The sequence below is a fragment of the Mus musculus genome, chromosome 12, assembly GCF_000001635.26.
Source record: "Mus musculus strain C57BL/6J chromosome 12, GRCm38.p6 C57BL/6J".
Taxonomy (NCBI): domain Eukaryota; kingdom Metazoa; phylum Chordata; class Mammalia; order Rodentia; family Muridae; genus Mus; species Mus musculus.
This window is the reverse complement of record NC_000078.6, coordinates 104,206,616-104,221,458: the sequence shown is the minus strand read 5'-3', so window position 1 is coordinate 104,221,458 and position 14,843 is coordinate 104,206,616. Positions and strand designations below refer to the sequence as shown.

Here is a 14,843-nt window from a genome sequence, read left to right as displayed (position 1 = left end):
TTTGGGTGCTCTGTGTGAAGCATCCAGAGTCTTGACTTTATCATTCACCCGCCCACCACCACTGTGAAGTCTCAGGCGCAGACTCACTGTTGGATGCAGGTTGTGCCTTGTTACCAGTAAACTTGAAATACTATAATACCTAGCTGTGTGTCATGGGAAAATGGCTAAGCTTCTCTGTGCCTCAGTTATTTTATCCATAACCGGACTCACAATAGCATGTAGGACAGAGGGCCATCACAGGAGTCACAGAGTGTGAGTGACAATCTCTATGTTCCTGTTGTCACCAGAGGGTATAATCGCTAAACAGAAACTCTGTGAACACTGTCACATTCAATGCAGTTACATGTTTATTGATCCTTAGCTCCTGCCCTTTCAATTTGTGTGATGAAGGTGGAGGTGTCCATCTGTCTTGTGTGGTTGGTCAACTAGACACTTAGGGTTAGGCGACTTCTCTGTCCTGATTAGGAGTGCTAGGGGTAGAAGAACTACCCTGACCCACAGCCCCATGCAGCTGCAGGGGTGAGGGCTCCACCTGTATCAGATCTGGGTGGGGCCAGGAGACTATGCAGGGACTGAGAATAGCTCTGCCCAGAGGAAGGCAAGAGTAAGGTAGAACTGGGCACCAAACATTTCAGATGCTGCAGATAGGACCACAGTTGCAGGTTCCCTTCTTAAACCTTATGGGTTGGCCTGTAAACTTGTATAGTCCCATCATTACTGAAAAGCTGAAGGCAGACATAAGCAGAGCCTAAGTTAGGAGAGAGCCTCACTGACGGTCCCAGTCTTTTGAGTTGAAGCAGATACAGTGGAGACAGCAGGGACGGGGAATAACAAAAATTTCAGGTCAGGAACTTGATTTAGTGCTACCATTATGACAGGGAGTCTGACAATAACCAGTCATAGGCTTGTTTCTCTGCATGAGGACGTGACAGAATTGGTCAGTGTCACTGTCTAGTCAGACATGGAAGGCAACATGTGCAGACAGACCTATATTCAGGCATAATTTCCAGCACTTGGGGAAAAGCATACTCCACATTTAGGAAGTTCTCATCACTCTCTGGATTTGAAACTTTTGCCATAAAGAGGGCAATATGAGTGTTTGTGTCAGAGATAATCATCAGGAATGGCCTGTCGAAATATATTTTCATAGAGTAGATTACACCTTGACAACATTGGAGATTTTGATATCCTGTGCCAGCAGCTGCTTCTGTGCCTGTCTCAGCCACATCCAGCACAGCCTTGTGGACCACCTGTGGGGAGAGAAACACATCACAAACTGAAGACCAGGGAGGGCAGGAGAAGGGTATTGAGCAAGCAGTGAGTGCTGGCTTCACCTGCTCATGAAGAGTTTTGTTCCTTCCCTGAGCTCTAACCCTGGATTCCCAAGTCTCTGTTCAAGCTGTGAGATGAGGCAGGCCCTGGTCAGCTCAGTGTCTGAAACAGGGATGCCCTGAAACCACTACAACAGGAGGACAGGAGTAGGCAATGCCAGCATTTTTTATTATGTCTCTTATGTTTAGTGCTGCTATTCTATGTGCTAGAGAAGAAGTCCAGGCTGCTGCAGTGAAGTTGAGGCTGGGCATGCTTTGTGCCTGCAGTGGATTGTGAGTGGCACCTGCAGTGTAGCACAGGTTGGTAACCATGTGATCTAACACCAAGCATAGGCACTTCATCACCATGGGGTCCTTGGTGAGGTCTAGTCCAAAGGGCAATGTAGGGACTGGCTGCATGCCCTCAGCAAGATTATCTAGGGTGGGATTAAGCTCTCCCCGGCATGAGGCAAACAGAAGTACAGGTGTTCTCACACATTTGCCAATGCCACATACCGACATACCCTTAACCATCCACATTCACTACCAAGCTGACCTACCCCACATTTCTTGCTTTACCTGAGAAGTTCTCAGATCCTTGGTTCCTGTGATTGCAGACAGGTCAGCCTGGGTGGAGAAGAGCTCCCTGATGCCCAGCTCAGGAAGGATGTGCTCCAGGCTGTAGTCGGTGGAGATGGAGAACTTGGGCAGGCAGAGCTCATTTATCAACCTGAGAATGAAAGAGAGAGGAAGAGTTCCTGTACTCTGTGGCTCCTTCAGTCCACTGTGCCACTGGGGCTCCTCTACACAGAGAGTCCTCTAATTACAGGGAAGTCCTCTTCCCAGCCATGCCAACACAACTTGACTTTGTTCTCCCTAATACATTAATTACCCGTCAGTGCATGAAAGTGTGAACAGTAAACAGGCATCCTGACTTGATGCTGGGTGTTCTTTGACTGAGATTGCTTTCCTCCTAGATCCACAAATGCAGCCCTTCCCTGTCATGAGGCCCTCTGACATCACCTAAGGAGCCTTCTGTTTAACATAGGATCCTGCATCAGACTCCAGCTGTCCTTATCCTCTGACACTCCCCCTATCACCTCTCTACTTCTCACCAGTGAGGAATGAAATAAAGATTCACTGTATTAGCATTCCCACACTTTCCCTTCCTCAATTGCAACAAAGCCCAGAGGTTAAGAAAATTTTTTGGACTTTAATCTCTGATAGACTCTGAGGGTCTATGTCCAGCTTGGCATGTAGTGGGTCTTCAAGTCACCATACCATGAATGTTGAGTGAACGATGGACGAGGGGATGAGAGGACTCCATGGGGCACAGCTGTGTCTCAGAGCTCATCTCCTGTCAATCACAATCCCCCCTGGCTCACAGCTCTCCACTCACTCAAGACACCATGTCTACAAAGGCTGTTAGAGAGAAACCTCAGCTCCCTCTGTGAGCTGGTCTCATATTGTGAAGGAAAAAAACACAGTAAAATCAGGCCTGAAACACCTGAGGTAGTGGAGGGGACTCAATTCAACTCCACCTGTCCCCTGCTGACACTTTAACCTTTACACAGGCTGTAAGTGAGACTCTTGAGTTAATGGGCTACTAGACATCAGAACAACAGCACTACGGGGATCCTTGTCAGTTCTGGGTCCTTTGTCTATGTACCTGGGCTTCAGAGAGTCCTTCCAATTCCTCAGGGTCTCTGGTTGCAAGCTGGCTTCCACCTGCTGCATCTTGCCCTGGTCCGGGAGGATGAACATGGCACTGGCATTTCCTGTGTACTTCAGCTCCACCACAGTGCAGGACAGCTCCTCATCCCGGAAGTAGGGTGTCGTCAGGTTATTAATTTTCATCATGGGCACCTTCACAGACCTATTCTCATCCAAGTAGAACTCAGACTTACATGTATCATCCGGATCAAAGGGCATCTCCCATTTGCCTAAATGTGAAGTAAATCATCAGATAGTAACAGTAGCACAAAGACTGCATCTCCACCCCATATTGTACCAACTGCTGAGTCATGACAGCTGTCAATATACCTTCAACAGCACAGTGTCCCTTAGTAGTTTTATAATAATTAGAAAATCCTTGAGAGAAACAGAAATCTGAATGAGAAGGGATCCACAGGCTTAGTTTGCAAAGAACAACCTCTAACCCTCAGCCTTGAGAATTGAGGTTCTGAGTAACAGGTGTGTAAGCAAGGGATGAGAGTGCAAATGGTGAGCCTGGAGCCTGGAGGGAGACTGGGATCCTGTTGTCCTTAGGGGAAGCATGTCTAGAAGGTATTGGGAGAAAAGTGAAGAGTTGAGTCCTCCCTCTCTGAGGTCTGTTAACTGTGCTCCTGGGTGGGAACCACATTATTGGAAGGCCGGACTGAAAGCCAAGCGTGGGCTTAGTGTGAAGCCCCTGGGTCCTGTAACACAGACTCGATTTACCAGGAATCCATTGATACTGCAGTCAGTAAGGCATGGGTAATGTGTGTGTTCCAGGAATTATAACTATATCTAGAAATCTTAGCGATGTAAGTCCTGTGTGTAATAAAAATTACACAACCATTCCTGCAAGGCTTTAAAACCTACTTTAAAATGGGCAGCATAAAGGACACAAGTTCCTGACAAGATCATCTCCCTCCACTCCCAGGCAGTGACCATGCCCACCTTTAAAGTAGATGTAATTCACCAGCACCATCAATGTCCTTTTATCCAGGTCTGAAATGAGTTCCTTGATCTTCCCCTGGGTGTGATTGCTCACATAGTCATTGATGAGCTTTGTGGCCTCGAGAGGCTGCTGGAAATCTGCTGTGAAGGCCTCAGCCTGGTACAGAGCCCTTGCTTTCTCCTTGAACTCTGCCAGGATCTGCAGGTGCTTTTCAATAAACAGGGCACTGCCTGTGCTGATCTGTACCTGGTTCCCTGGCTGACTGAGAAGGTCTAGCAAGTACCTAAAGCCCTGGTGGATGTCTGGTTCAGGGGTCTCTGTGAGGTTGAACTTGAGACCTTCTAGGATTTCCTTCAGGGTGTTGCTCTTTGCTCCCAGGGACAGCAGGGCCAAGGCAGTGCAGATGCTGAATGGGGAGAAGACAACATTTTCATCTGGATTCTTCAAAACCAGCTCCTTGTAGAGGCTGAAGGCAAAGTCAGTGTTGCTGGAGGCCAGTGTTAAACTGTCCACTGATGTGATATTTTCTTGGACTTCACGGACTGCAGTGTTCCTTCCCAGGGTGACATCTGGGCAGCCAAAGACAGCAGGGGAGACACCAGCCATTACTCTCTTCTCCTGTGTGAAGGAAAAGATCCATTCAGTTTATGTTAGTTAGTGTTGTGCTGACCATCTCCTAGTTCTCTTATCTGGCCTGTTTTATGTTTGGTTACCTCTGTAACCTTCATAGGAGATGCTCTTGCCTCTGTAATGACATCAGCCTGTGCCCTGCTTCCTTTACCTATGGAGGACCTGTTGTTAATGTAGCCACTTTCCTAATAGAGAACCATTATCCAGAGAAATGAAGTGACTGCCACGAAAGGAAGTGAAGAATGCGGGATTGTGCACCAGCCTCTGTCTCCTCTCCTTTTCTGACATTGGCATAAGGACTTACTGGGAGGCAGGAACCATCTTCCTTTGCAATTGTGTGCCAACACCTCATCACCTCCCCTTAGTCTGGACTCAGGGAAAGAATCTTAGACCAGTTAGGCAGGACAGGACCCAGCCCAACCTCCAGGTGACCTGTTTAAGAAATCTCATGGCAGTGAGGTGGATCTAGAGCATGTTTCTTGGAGTGGGGATGTCAATTTGGAAAAAACACTATAATTATCTGGCTCAGTGTCAGAGCCTTGGGACCTCTGAGAACAGGTACCTATTAAAAGGACCAATAGTGGAAGGTTCTTTAACTCAAGCCAAGGTACCACCTGGTAGTTTATATCTCATTGAAAAACGGTGGGAAGAAAAGTGAGTGGAGCCTGAATCTCTCAAACCTGGACAATATTTTATTCTGGCTTTCTGGATGTCTGTGTGGTAGCAAGCAGATGGGTAAACTTCTGTGGGCAATCTGTCAAGAGGACCATGTTACATAATTATCAATAATATCTGTAATATATAATATCTTCAACATGGGAGTAGATGTGACAAATGTCCAAAGGGCCATCTCCTCTATACACACCTGTCCTGGGAGTCACAGGTACCATGAAACCCTACAAGTGATGGTTTGTGATCTTTCTGAAGACAGCTGCCCCTTTTCAGCCTCTGCAGACTGTAGGAGAGATCAGAGGAAATGCAGATACCTTAGGAGTGGGATGGGGAGGGGGAGGAGTGGGGAACGGAGAGGACAATGGGACAGGAGAAGAAGGAATGTGGAAGTGGAAGGTAGATGGGCTGTATGATGGGAGGATGAGGGGACAGGATGAAGGAGCTAAGAGAAGATGGAGGGGATAAGAGACTGGGAGATGTTGGAGAAAGGAGAGCAGGGGAGGAAGGTGTTGGAGCTTTGCCTCATGTCCCCAGGGCACTGACATGTCTGCAGAGGAGCCAGGGTCTTCAGCCACCTTTACTGTTTGTCAAACTGAGGCAACCATTTCTTTGGAAAAGCATCGGATAGTACTTTATTTCAAGATTATCTCCACAGAACACAGGCTAGTCTGTTGGTGGAGCAGTAGAATTGAGTCAGCAGCTGAGTAGTTGTCTTATCTATATTATACCTGTCTTATCAAGAAACCACAAAAACCACTGAATTATCAACTAACCAGGGCCTTTAGTTCATCTCTGTTTATAGTGCTGAGAATGAAAAATGAAAATATCAGACACTTACTGCTCATTGTTTGGAAGCTGCTGTCTTTTCCTCCACTCTCATTTTCCTAGAGCTTGTTCTTCCCTTCTCTTCTTTAGTTTTTAAGATCTTGCCAATGGCTTTGACAGCTCAGTTCTGTTGTGGATGGTCCTGGTGCTGTTTGTATTTTAGTGCTAATTCTTCTCTTCCAAGAGGGGTCTTCTGGAAGGACTCAGGTGACTGCTGTAAACCTTCTAATGAATAAAGACACCAATCACTGGGCAAGTAGGTGGGATTTCCGGGTTCTTACTATATTATACCTGTCTAGGAGAGAGTGTGGCCCTGGTTTCCTTTCCATGGAATTTCCAAGGGAAGTGGTGTCCCTGAACATAAGGCCTCTGCAGTCTGATATGAGCATAGCAGTGGTTCTCAATCTGCTGAGGGACTCTGTAACAATACTGTCCCCTCCTGGCTTCTACATCAGCACCTGAATTAGCAAGGTCTCAGTATGGACCTGTGGAGGGTCAGAAGGTGCAGGCTCCATTTGCTTTCCAGGAGCATCGCTCATGGCACCTGCAGCTTCCATAGCCATAAAGACCCAGATAAGAGTGAAGATTTTCATGCACTGCAGAAATGTTCCTGGAGTCCAATCTACTGCCCCAGATAAAAATCCTCACCCCCCCCAAAACAAAACCTTAGGTCATAGACAATACCACAAACCCAGTGAAGACTCCTTCTGTTCACCAGAGAGAAAGTATCACGCCTTACCTGCAGAGCTGGAGCAAAGGCCAGTGTCTGTGGTAGCTGGCTCCTGGTGGGCAGGGCTGCTGCCTTCCTGGTCTGCTGTTCTCTCCACTGTTTGCTGAACTATTTATTTCCACCAAGGACTGGTCCCACATCTTAGGAAATGGTGATGTATACAAGCTGTGCTCTGGGTTCTGATGGGAAATGGGTGATTTCTAGGAAATAGAACTGATAGGTTTTAGCTTGCAAAATCATTTCCTGCTGGGCAATCCCCTAACTGTTATAAATAAACATGGTAGAGGGTGTCCTGGTGTGGTTTCTGCTTTTTTAATGTTGAAAGGAGACTGTGGGAGAGGGATGTGTAATGAAGGCAAAAAGACCGGGCACAAGCACAGACCACAAGTCCCCAGGAGAGTTAAAGCTAACACTTATCCTGGGCTTTGTAAGAGAAAACAATTCTATGTCCATGCTGGAGGCACACATTCTGCAATGCTGACAGGCTTTAGCCTGCTTCTATATAAGTGTCCTGTCATGCTAGAATGGGTACATAATAAACAGAGATGTGCTTTGCACTGCTTGGCTAACTGACTTCTGAAGGGCAGCTGCCTGTGTCTGACAGTGGAAGAAATCTGAAAAGAGTCTTTGTCTGCAGAGACTGACTGGCTAATGGGAATTTGAGTTCTCTAGAGAGATTGGAGCATGGCAGGTCCTGACAGAGGCTCATTATCACCTTATCTTGTGCTAAGTTCTACCTCTATGGAACACCCATGCATTGCCTGCCTGTGTGTCAGAACTGCCATCTGTGACAATAGGATCTATTAACTTAGCAACCAGCTAGCTGCACCCCAAGAGCTAAGCATGGCAGCAGATGATGCCTTGAGTCTAGAGAGCAGCTTTCCCCATGCTGATGCTGATGCAGCTGCCTCTCTCAGGTATCCGCCCATGTCTCCTAAACTTGCCCAGGTTTGTGACTTTCTTTCTTTTGTAAAGCTATAATGATTTTGTAGAGATGATTCCTCATTGGAACAAGGAATTTGAGTGATGAAAATCTGTGTTCTCTGACAATTGTCATGCAAACTGGCTTTAGAATGAAGTATCCCTTACTCTCTTTAGGATCATAGCTGTGGATTTTGTGTCAACAGTAGGGTGAGTTCTCAGCAGCATGTGTTCGGTTCATAGCTGCAGTCCCCCAAATGGAAGTGCAGGTCCTAACAGGGAGGATTCTTGATGCCTAAGGAAAGCCTCAAGTTGGCTCTACACACACCAGGAAAGAAGATGGTCTATGGTTTATTCCTGTTCGCCAGGAAGAACCTTAATATTCCCATAAATATCAGCGACTTCAGGCAAGGGACCTAGTTTCTATTCCATGCAGACAGCCTGAATCATCTCAAAGCACCCTATACTGCTGTCATATCAAATCTTTTTTCTTCTTTCAGATGTTGCTTCTTCTCTGTGCCTGCAGGCATGAAATGGGGGGGTGGGGGGAGGAGGGAGGAGTGGGGGGAGAGGTGGGACTGGGAGGAGAGGAGGAGGGAGAAAGGGAGAGCAGAAGGGAGAAGGGAGAGTGGAGGAGAGGGGAAAGGGGTGAGGGGAGAGTGTAGAGGGAGAGAGGAGAAGGTAGAGGGAGAGGGGAGAAGGTAGAGGGAGAGAGGGGAGGGAGAGGGGGAGGGGGGGAAGGTGGGGGAGGGGGAGTAAGAGGGCCTGCCAATTTTATTCCCAATAAGATCTTCTTCCTATCTACAGACTTTAGTTTAATGTCTTCACTGCCTCTTTGCTTACATTTGGTTGTGAAACCAGGGAAAGAACACTGGGCACTTTTCACACGGTCCTATCCACCCTAACTTAAGTGTCACTTTTGAGACTCCTGGGTGTTTCTGCTGAATTCTGCTGGCTCCAGTTATCCACCACATTCAACATCAAATTTTAGAGTTGGTCATTCCAGCTCTTTCCTTTCCACTGTGCAGGCTAGATTCATGTCAACTTGAAACAAAGTGTGGTCATCTGACAGGAAGGAATCTCAGTTGTCATTTGAACCTGTGTCTCAGTTTGCAGAGCATTTTCATACTGATTGATGGAGTGTGCTCAGCCAATTGTGCATGGTGCCATCCCTGGACTCATGAGTCTGGGTCTGTAAGGAAGGAGGCAGAGGAAGCCATGTGAAGCAAGGCAGTAAGCAGCAGCTCTGCATGGTCCTGCACGGGCTCCTGCCTCCAGGATTCTGCCTTGCTTGGCTTCCTCCCCGATTTCCTTCAGTGATGAATGTTGTTGTAGAAGTATAAGCGTCAGAACCCTTTCCTTCTCAACTTGCTTATTGGTCATGGTGTTTCATCATAGCGATAGAAAAATGAATTAATGTCTCTTCATACCCTGTCTGTATGTCTGTCCACTCCTACTATTTAATTTAGTAGCTGTATACTCTGTGTCTGTCTCCTCATTGGATCACTTTAGCCTGCTTTCTCTGTCTTTCTGGACTCCTGGAGCCTATTGGACCAAAGTCTGGTGGGTTCCTCAGCTTTGATATACAGGACACATCCCATCCCTGGGCACTAACCAAGTCTTTTATTTTCCCTCTGAATCATCCCAAGAAAATCTACAGTGGAGCCTGAACTTGTCTTTGGCTCCACTCCCTGAGTCTGTACTCATTTAAAAAGATCCATGTGATTCCTCCACTCTCACGGAGACAGTTCTGACCAAGCCAGCTCAGTCAGTATATAGGTACTCCAGGGCAGGAGTGAGGTTTAAAAAGAAAAAAAGAAAATTAGACAACATTTTAGCATGTCCCCAGCCACTTCTGAGGCTCTCAGGTGGGTTTATTTTTCCCAATCTGCTCTTATTCCATATTAATTACATGTAAGCAATAAGGTCAAGCAGTACAATAAACAGAAATAGTCAAGGAACAAGCAAGGCAGTACATCAAGTCTGTCTGTGATCACTGTTTCTAAGGGCTTATCAGGATGACCAAGATATCTGAGCCTATTTCCCTATCCTAGCTCAAACTCATATTCTTGCCTGTAGCCTACTTCTTTGTTCTAGCCGAAAATTAGATTCCTGTGTGAGCTTACTTTCTTGTCCTGGCCCAAAGTCAGATTCCTGCCAATGGGCCCCAAAAAGCTCTCCACACATGCCATAACCCTATCATGCAGAAGGAATCCTTCACTCTGTATTGCATGATCTGCTTACTCTCAACCTTCTGGAACCATCTGTTTCTTCTTTCCCATTGCTGTAACTTCCCAAGTATATCCTCCCTCAGGACCTTGACTCTTGCTTTCAGCTCCCAGGAGCCCAGTTCTGTGTCCATTTGCACAGCTCAGTTGCTCATTCCCTTGAACTCTTGGCTCATGTGGAGCTGCCTCACTTCTGCTCTTGCTGTCTCCTTGTTTTTTTTTTTTTCCTACATGCTTCTGGAATTTTGTGTTGTGTTGGTCAAGCTTTCCCAGGGAGAAGGTAACTGCACAAGAAGGTACTCTCCTGCCTCATGCACTGCTTATGTCCCATGTTTGACATTGAGTGGTTGCAGATGTCCCAGCTGGTTCATGCATCCAGCTTTGAGTATCTTATTCTAGGAATCCATGCTCCTGCCTCAGATCACAGTCAATTCTCCGACCAGTCTCCATCTCCCACTTTCATAAACTAATCCCCCTGCAGTTGTGGTTCCTCTGTGTTGGAGCTACTTACTGCCAGAACTTGTCATCATGACAAAAGATTCCCAGGTGCCATTCTTCCATGTGACCTTGTGCAGTCTGGAACTTTCTGGAGTCTAGTTCATATCTGTGCGGGAGAAGCTTAGAGTAGCACAGTCCTCCTGGAAGCTGAGCTTGTCAGGAAGCCTCTTGTCGCCAGAGCCTCGTCCATGAAGAGGACCTGTCTGTTTTCTTCCTGTGCATGTTCTTACTTGCTGATTAGCCTGAGGCTTCATTCTCATTATATTAACATTCATATCCTACTCATACTTGAATGCCTGCATTCATCCATATATTCCTGCATTCATTCATTCATTCATTCATTCATTCATTCATTCATTCATTCACTGTTGGTCTTCATTGGAATCTGCTATGTATGAAGAGCAAAGGCTGGGCTAAGTGCCATAGCTGCTGGCTTTGGGTCTTGGGTTTGGGAGATGTGATCAGAAGCATGGAGATTATCATGGTTTGTTAGCTGCTCTATAGTCATGTTGATGATAGACCATCTCAAGTCTAGTTTTCTGCCAAGGGCTTATGCTCTCCTATTTAAGTGTGTCTTGTTGGGGAGGGTTCTGGTTGTAGACAATGCATTATTCAAGGTTTCCAAATTTAAGAACCTTTGAGCCAAACCTGCCTTGTGCAGTGAAGTTCAGTGAAAAGCTGCTCCATTCCCCACTAAGCCCCTCCTTAAATGGATGGTCAGCAGTTATGGCAGGACGAATGGCAGCCTGTATCCTCCTGGCAGCATCTTTCCTGGCAGGTGCCCTACATCTCTTCTAGTATTAGAGGTGGCAAAGTGCTGATCAGCACTTTGTGAGAGGAAGGCAAATGCAGGTGTACTAAAAGGAGGGCAGAGGCATGGTGGGTAGGGAGCTCCAGCAGGCTGCCCTGAAGAGGATCTTCTTTGCTGAGTGAGAAGTATAGAGGAAGGGAAGGTGGAGGGGTTTCAGAGGATGTGGGCACATGCTGGAGGTCACAGGACAGGGTGAGCCTGCATCACTGTTCACACCTCCCACTGCCTGCGGTGTACAGCTAGGGAGTACGGGTAGTTCTGGTTCAAGGTATATTTTTCAGGTGAGAGAGTAAAGGAGAGGAGTGTTGGCCTTTACCTCTTCACCCCCCCTCTCTCATTGTGTGTGTGTGTGTGTGTGTGTGTGTGTGTGTGTATGTATGTGTGTACAGGAACTGAGTTGTGGTAGGCTGCTTCATTATGATTTGGCAGAGAAATCCTGGCCTCTTGTTCAGTTGAAGTGAATGTTTTAAATGAACATAGCAAGGATCTGCAAAGACTCGGCAGCTGAGTTCGGCTCTCCATAGAGGTTTGTTTGCAGGGGAGTGATGGCCGGCTGGACTTCTACAAGTGCAGAGGTTGAACAGAGCCCACACCTGATTCAAAGTCCACAGCACACACATGCTGAGGACAGCAGCCCTGCTCTGTCTCTTCGGATGACAGTTACGGAACCTGATCTTTTGGAGCAGGGTGACTGGTCAGCATGAGGCACAAAAAAACCTCTTATTTGCTGTTTAATATACTCTTGATTCACCTGCTCCAGGCTGCCATGAATATTACATCTAGGGATATTCACATCCCGAGCCACCAATGTCACCCTCTGCTGGTTTCCTTTGTGCATTGCACACTGAAGATGCCTGCTGCTCATTTCTGGGACAGAGCTGCCCGAGTCCCTTGCTCTTGTGTTCACAGAGCTCTGCAACTCTTAAAAACATGTCCTAATGTCTCATCTCCTTGAACTCTTGTGTTTTACCCCACTGATAGGGGTTACATATCAAGCTAATGATGGGAAAGGACCAGTCAGTAGGACTTGACACTGAGATGAAGAAAAGTGAGTATGTACTTTGAGAAAGGGGATAATCCTTAGCAATGGTATCACTTGCTTGTCCTTCCATAGATGGTTTGAAGTGAGGGATGGAAAAAAGCATTATGGCTGAATGAACACAGAAAGAAGTCTGTGAGTCACATGTCCTTGCCCATCATCTTACATCATTTTATGTGCATCACATCATGCAATGTACATGTAGATATATCACATCATATGCATATGTACATATGAACAGTTGTTGCTTCTCATATGTAATGATGTTTCTCTACCTCTTTAACCCTCTGAAATTTATTGAAGTAAACGCCACACATTCTTGTTTCCAAGAAATTTTCAAAGCTGCTTGATGGTGGCGCACGCCTTTAATCCCAGTACTCGAGAGGCAGATGCAGATGAATCTTTTTGAAGGCAGCCTAGCCTACAGAATAAGTTACAGGAAATCCTGAACTGTACAGGAAAATGCTGCTTCAAAAACCCAACCAATCAAGCAGAGAAACCAAAAAAGAATTTTCCCTCTTCCCCGCCATATAGACTCAGGTAACATAAAAGCAGACATCTTGGACTCTTTGGCATGGTGGCATTTACTTCTGTGATCTCACAATGTCGTGCCGCCATTGAACATGAAGTGAGCTGGGGTTGGGTAGGGATCAAAGTACAGGCCTTTCCTCAAGCAACAAAAATGCACAAACTTTTTGTCAGTGACAGAAAAGTCAAAATATTTACCCAGGACAACAGTAAAAATGTCACTAGTTATGTCCACAATCCTCATAAGCTGGGTTTGCCTTTTGGGGAGAGCACTGGAATTTGTTTTTTTTTTCTTTCCATTTTTTATTAGGTATTTAGCTCATTTACATTTCCAATGCTATACCAAAAGTCCCCCATACCCACCCACCCCCAATCCCCTACCCGCCCACTCCCCCTTTTTGGCCCTGGCGTTCCCCTGTTCTGGGGCATATAAAGTTTGTGTGTCCAATGGGCCTCTCTTTCCAGTGATGGCCGACTAGGCCATCTTTTGATACATATGCAGCTAGAGTCAAGAGCTCCGGGGTACTGGTTAGTTCATAATGTTGATCCACCTATAGGGTTGCAGATCCCTTTAGCTCCTTGGGTACTTTCTCTAGCTCCTCCATTGGGAGCCCTGTGATCCATCCATTAGCTGACTGTGGGCATCCACTTCTGTGTTTGCTAGGCCCCGGCATAGTCTCACAAGAGACAGCTACATCTGGGTCCTTTCGATAAAATCTTGTTAGTGTATGCAATGGTGTCAGCGATTGGATGCTGATTATGGGGTGGATCCCTGGATAAGGCAGTCTCTACATGGTCCATCCTTTCATCTCAGCTCCAAACTTTGTCTCTGTAACTCCTTCCAAGGGTGTTTTGTTCCCACTTCTAAGGAGGGGCATAGTGTCCACACTTCAGTCTTCATTTTTCTTGAGTTTCATGTGTTTAGGAAATTGTATCTTATATCTTGGGTATCCTAGGTTTTGGGCTAATATCCACTTATCAGTGAGTACATATTGTGTGAGTTCCCTTGTGAATGTGTTACCTCACTCAGGATGATGCCCTCCAGGTCCATCCATTTGGCTAGGAATTTCATAAATTCATTCTTTTTAATAGCTGAGTAGTACTCCATTGTGTAGATGTACCACATTTTCTGTATCCATTCCTCTGTTGAGGGGCATCTGGGTTCTTTCCAGCTTCTGGCTATTATAAATAAGGCTGCTATGAACATAGTGGAGCATGTGTCCTTCTTACCAGTTGGGGCATCTTCTGGATATATGCCCAGGAGAGGTATTGCTGGATCCTCCGGTAGTACTATGTCCAATTTTCTGAGGAACCGCCAGACTGATTTCCAGAGTGGTTGTACAAGCCTGCAATCCCACCAACAATGGAGGAGTGTTCCTCTTTCTCCACATCCTCGCCAGCATCTGCTGTCAGCTGAATTTTTGATCTTAGCCATTCTGACTGGTGTGAGGTGGAATCTCAGGGTTGTTTTGATTTGCATTTCCCTGATGATTAAGGATGTTGAACATTTTTTCAGGTGCTTCTCTGCCATTCGGTATTCCTCAGGTGAGAATTCTTTGTTCAGTTCTGAGCCCCATTTTTTAATGGGGTTGTTTGATTTTCTGAAGTCCACCTTCTTGAGTTCTTTATATATGTTGGATATTAGTCCCCTATCTGATTTAGGATAGGTAAAGATCCTTTCCCAATCTGTTGGTGGTCTTTTTGTCTTATTGACGGTGTCTTTTGCCTTGCAGAAACTTTGGAGTTTCATTAGGTCCCATTTGTCAATTCTCGATCTTACAGCACAAGCCATTGCTGTTCTGTTCAGGAATTTTTCCCCTGTGCCCATATCTTCAAGGCTTTTCCCCACTTTCTCCTCTATAAGTTTCAGTGTCTCTGGTTTTATGTGAAGTTCTTTGATCCATTTAGATTTGACCTTAGTACAAGGAGATAAGTATGGATCGATTCGCATTCTTCTACATGATAACAACCAGTTGTGCCAGCACCATT

General features: G+C 46.2%; 1 protein-coding gene across 3 annotated transcripts; it reads right to left on the bottom strand.

Annotated features, from left to right (window-relative positions):
- Window positions 1-329: 329 nt before the first annotated feature.
- Serpina3f (serine (or cysteine) peptidase inhibitor, clade A, member 3F) lies at window positions 330-6,915 on the bottom strand. Of its 3 annotated transcripts, none has more exons than NM_001168294.1 (6): window positions 6,839-6,915; window positions 6,113-6,324; window positions 3,972-4,590; window positions 2,980-3,253; window positions 1,890-2,040; window positions 330-1,250 (listed from the first exon to the last, which is right to left on the bottom strand). In NM_001168294.1, the coding sequence occupies exons 3-6, from the start codon at window positions 4,576-4,578 to the stop codon at window positions 945-947; spliced, it is 1,338 nt and encodes a 445-aa protein (NP_001161766.1). In that variant the 5' UTR covers window positions 4,579-4,590; window positions 6,113-6,324; window positions 6,839-6,915; the 3' UTR covers window positions 330-944. The 3 variants fall into 3 exon arrangements, with proteins under 3 accessions (NP_001161766.1, NP_001028507.2, NP_001161767.1); NM_001033335.3 differs by lacking the exon at window positions 6,839-6,915 and adding an exon at window positions 6,791-6,826; NM_001168295.1 differs by lacking the exon at window positions 6,113-6,324.
- Window positions 6,916-14,843: the final 7,928 nt, after the last annotated feature.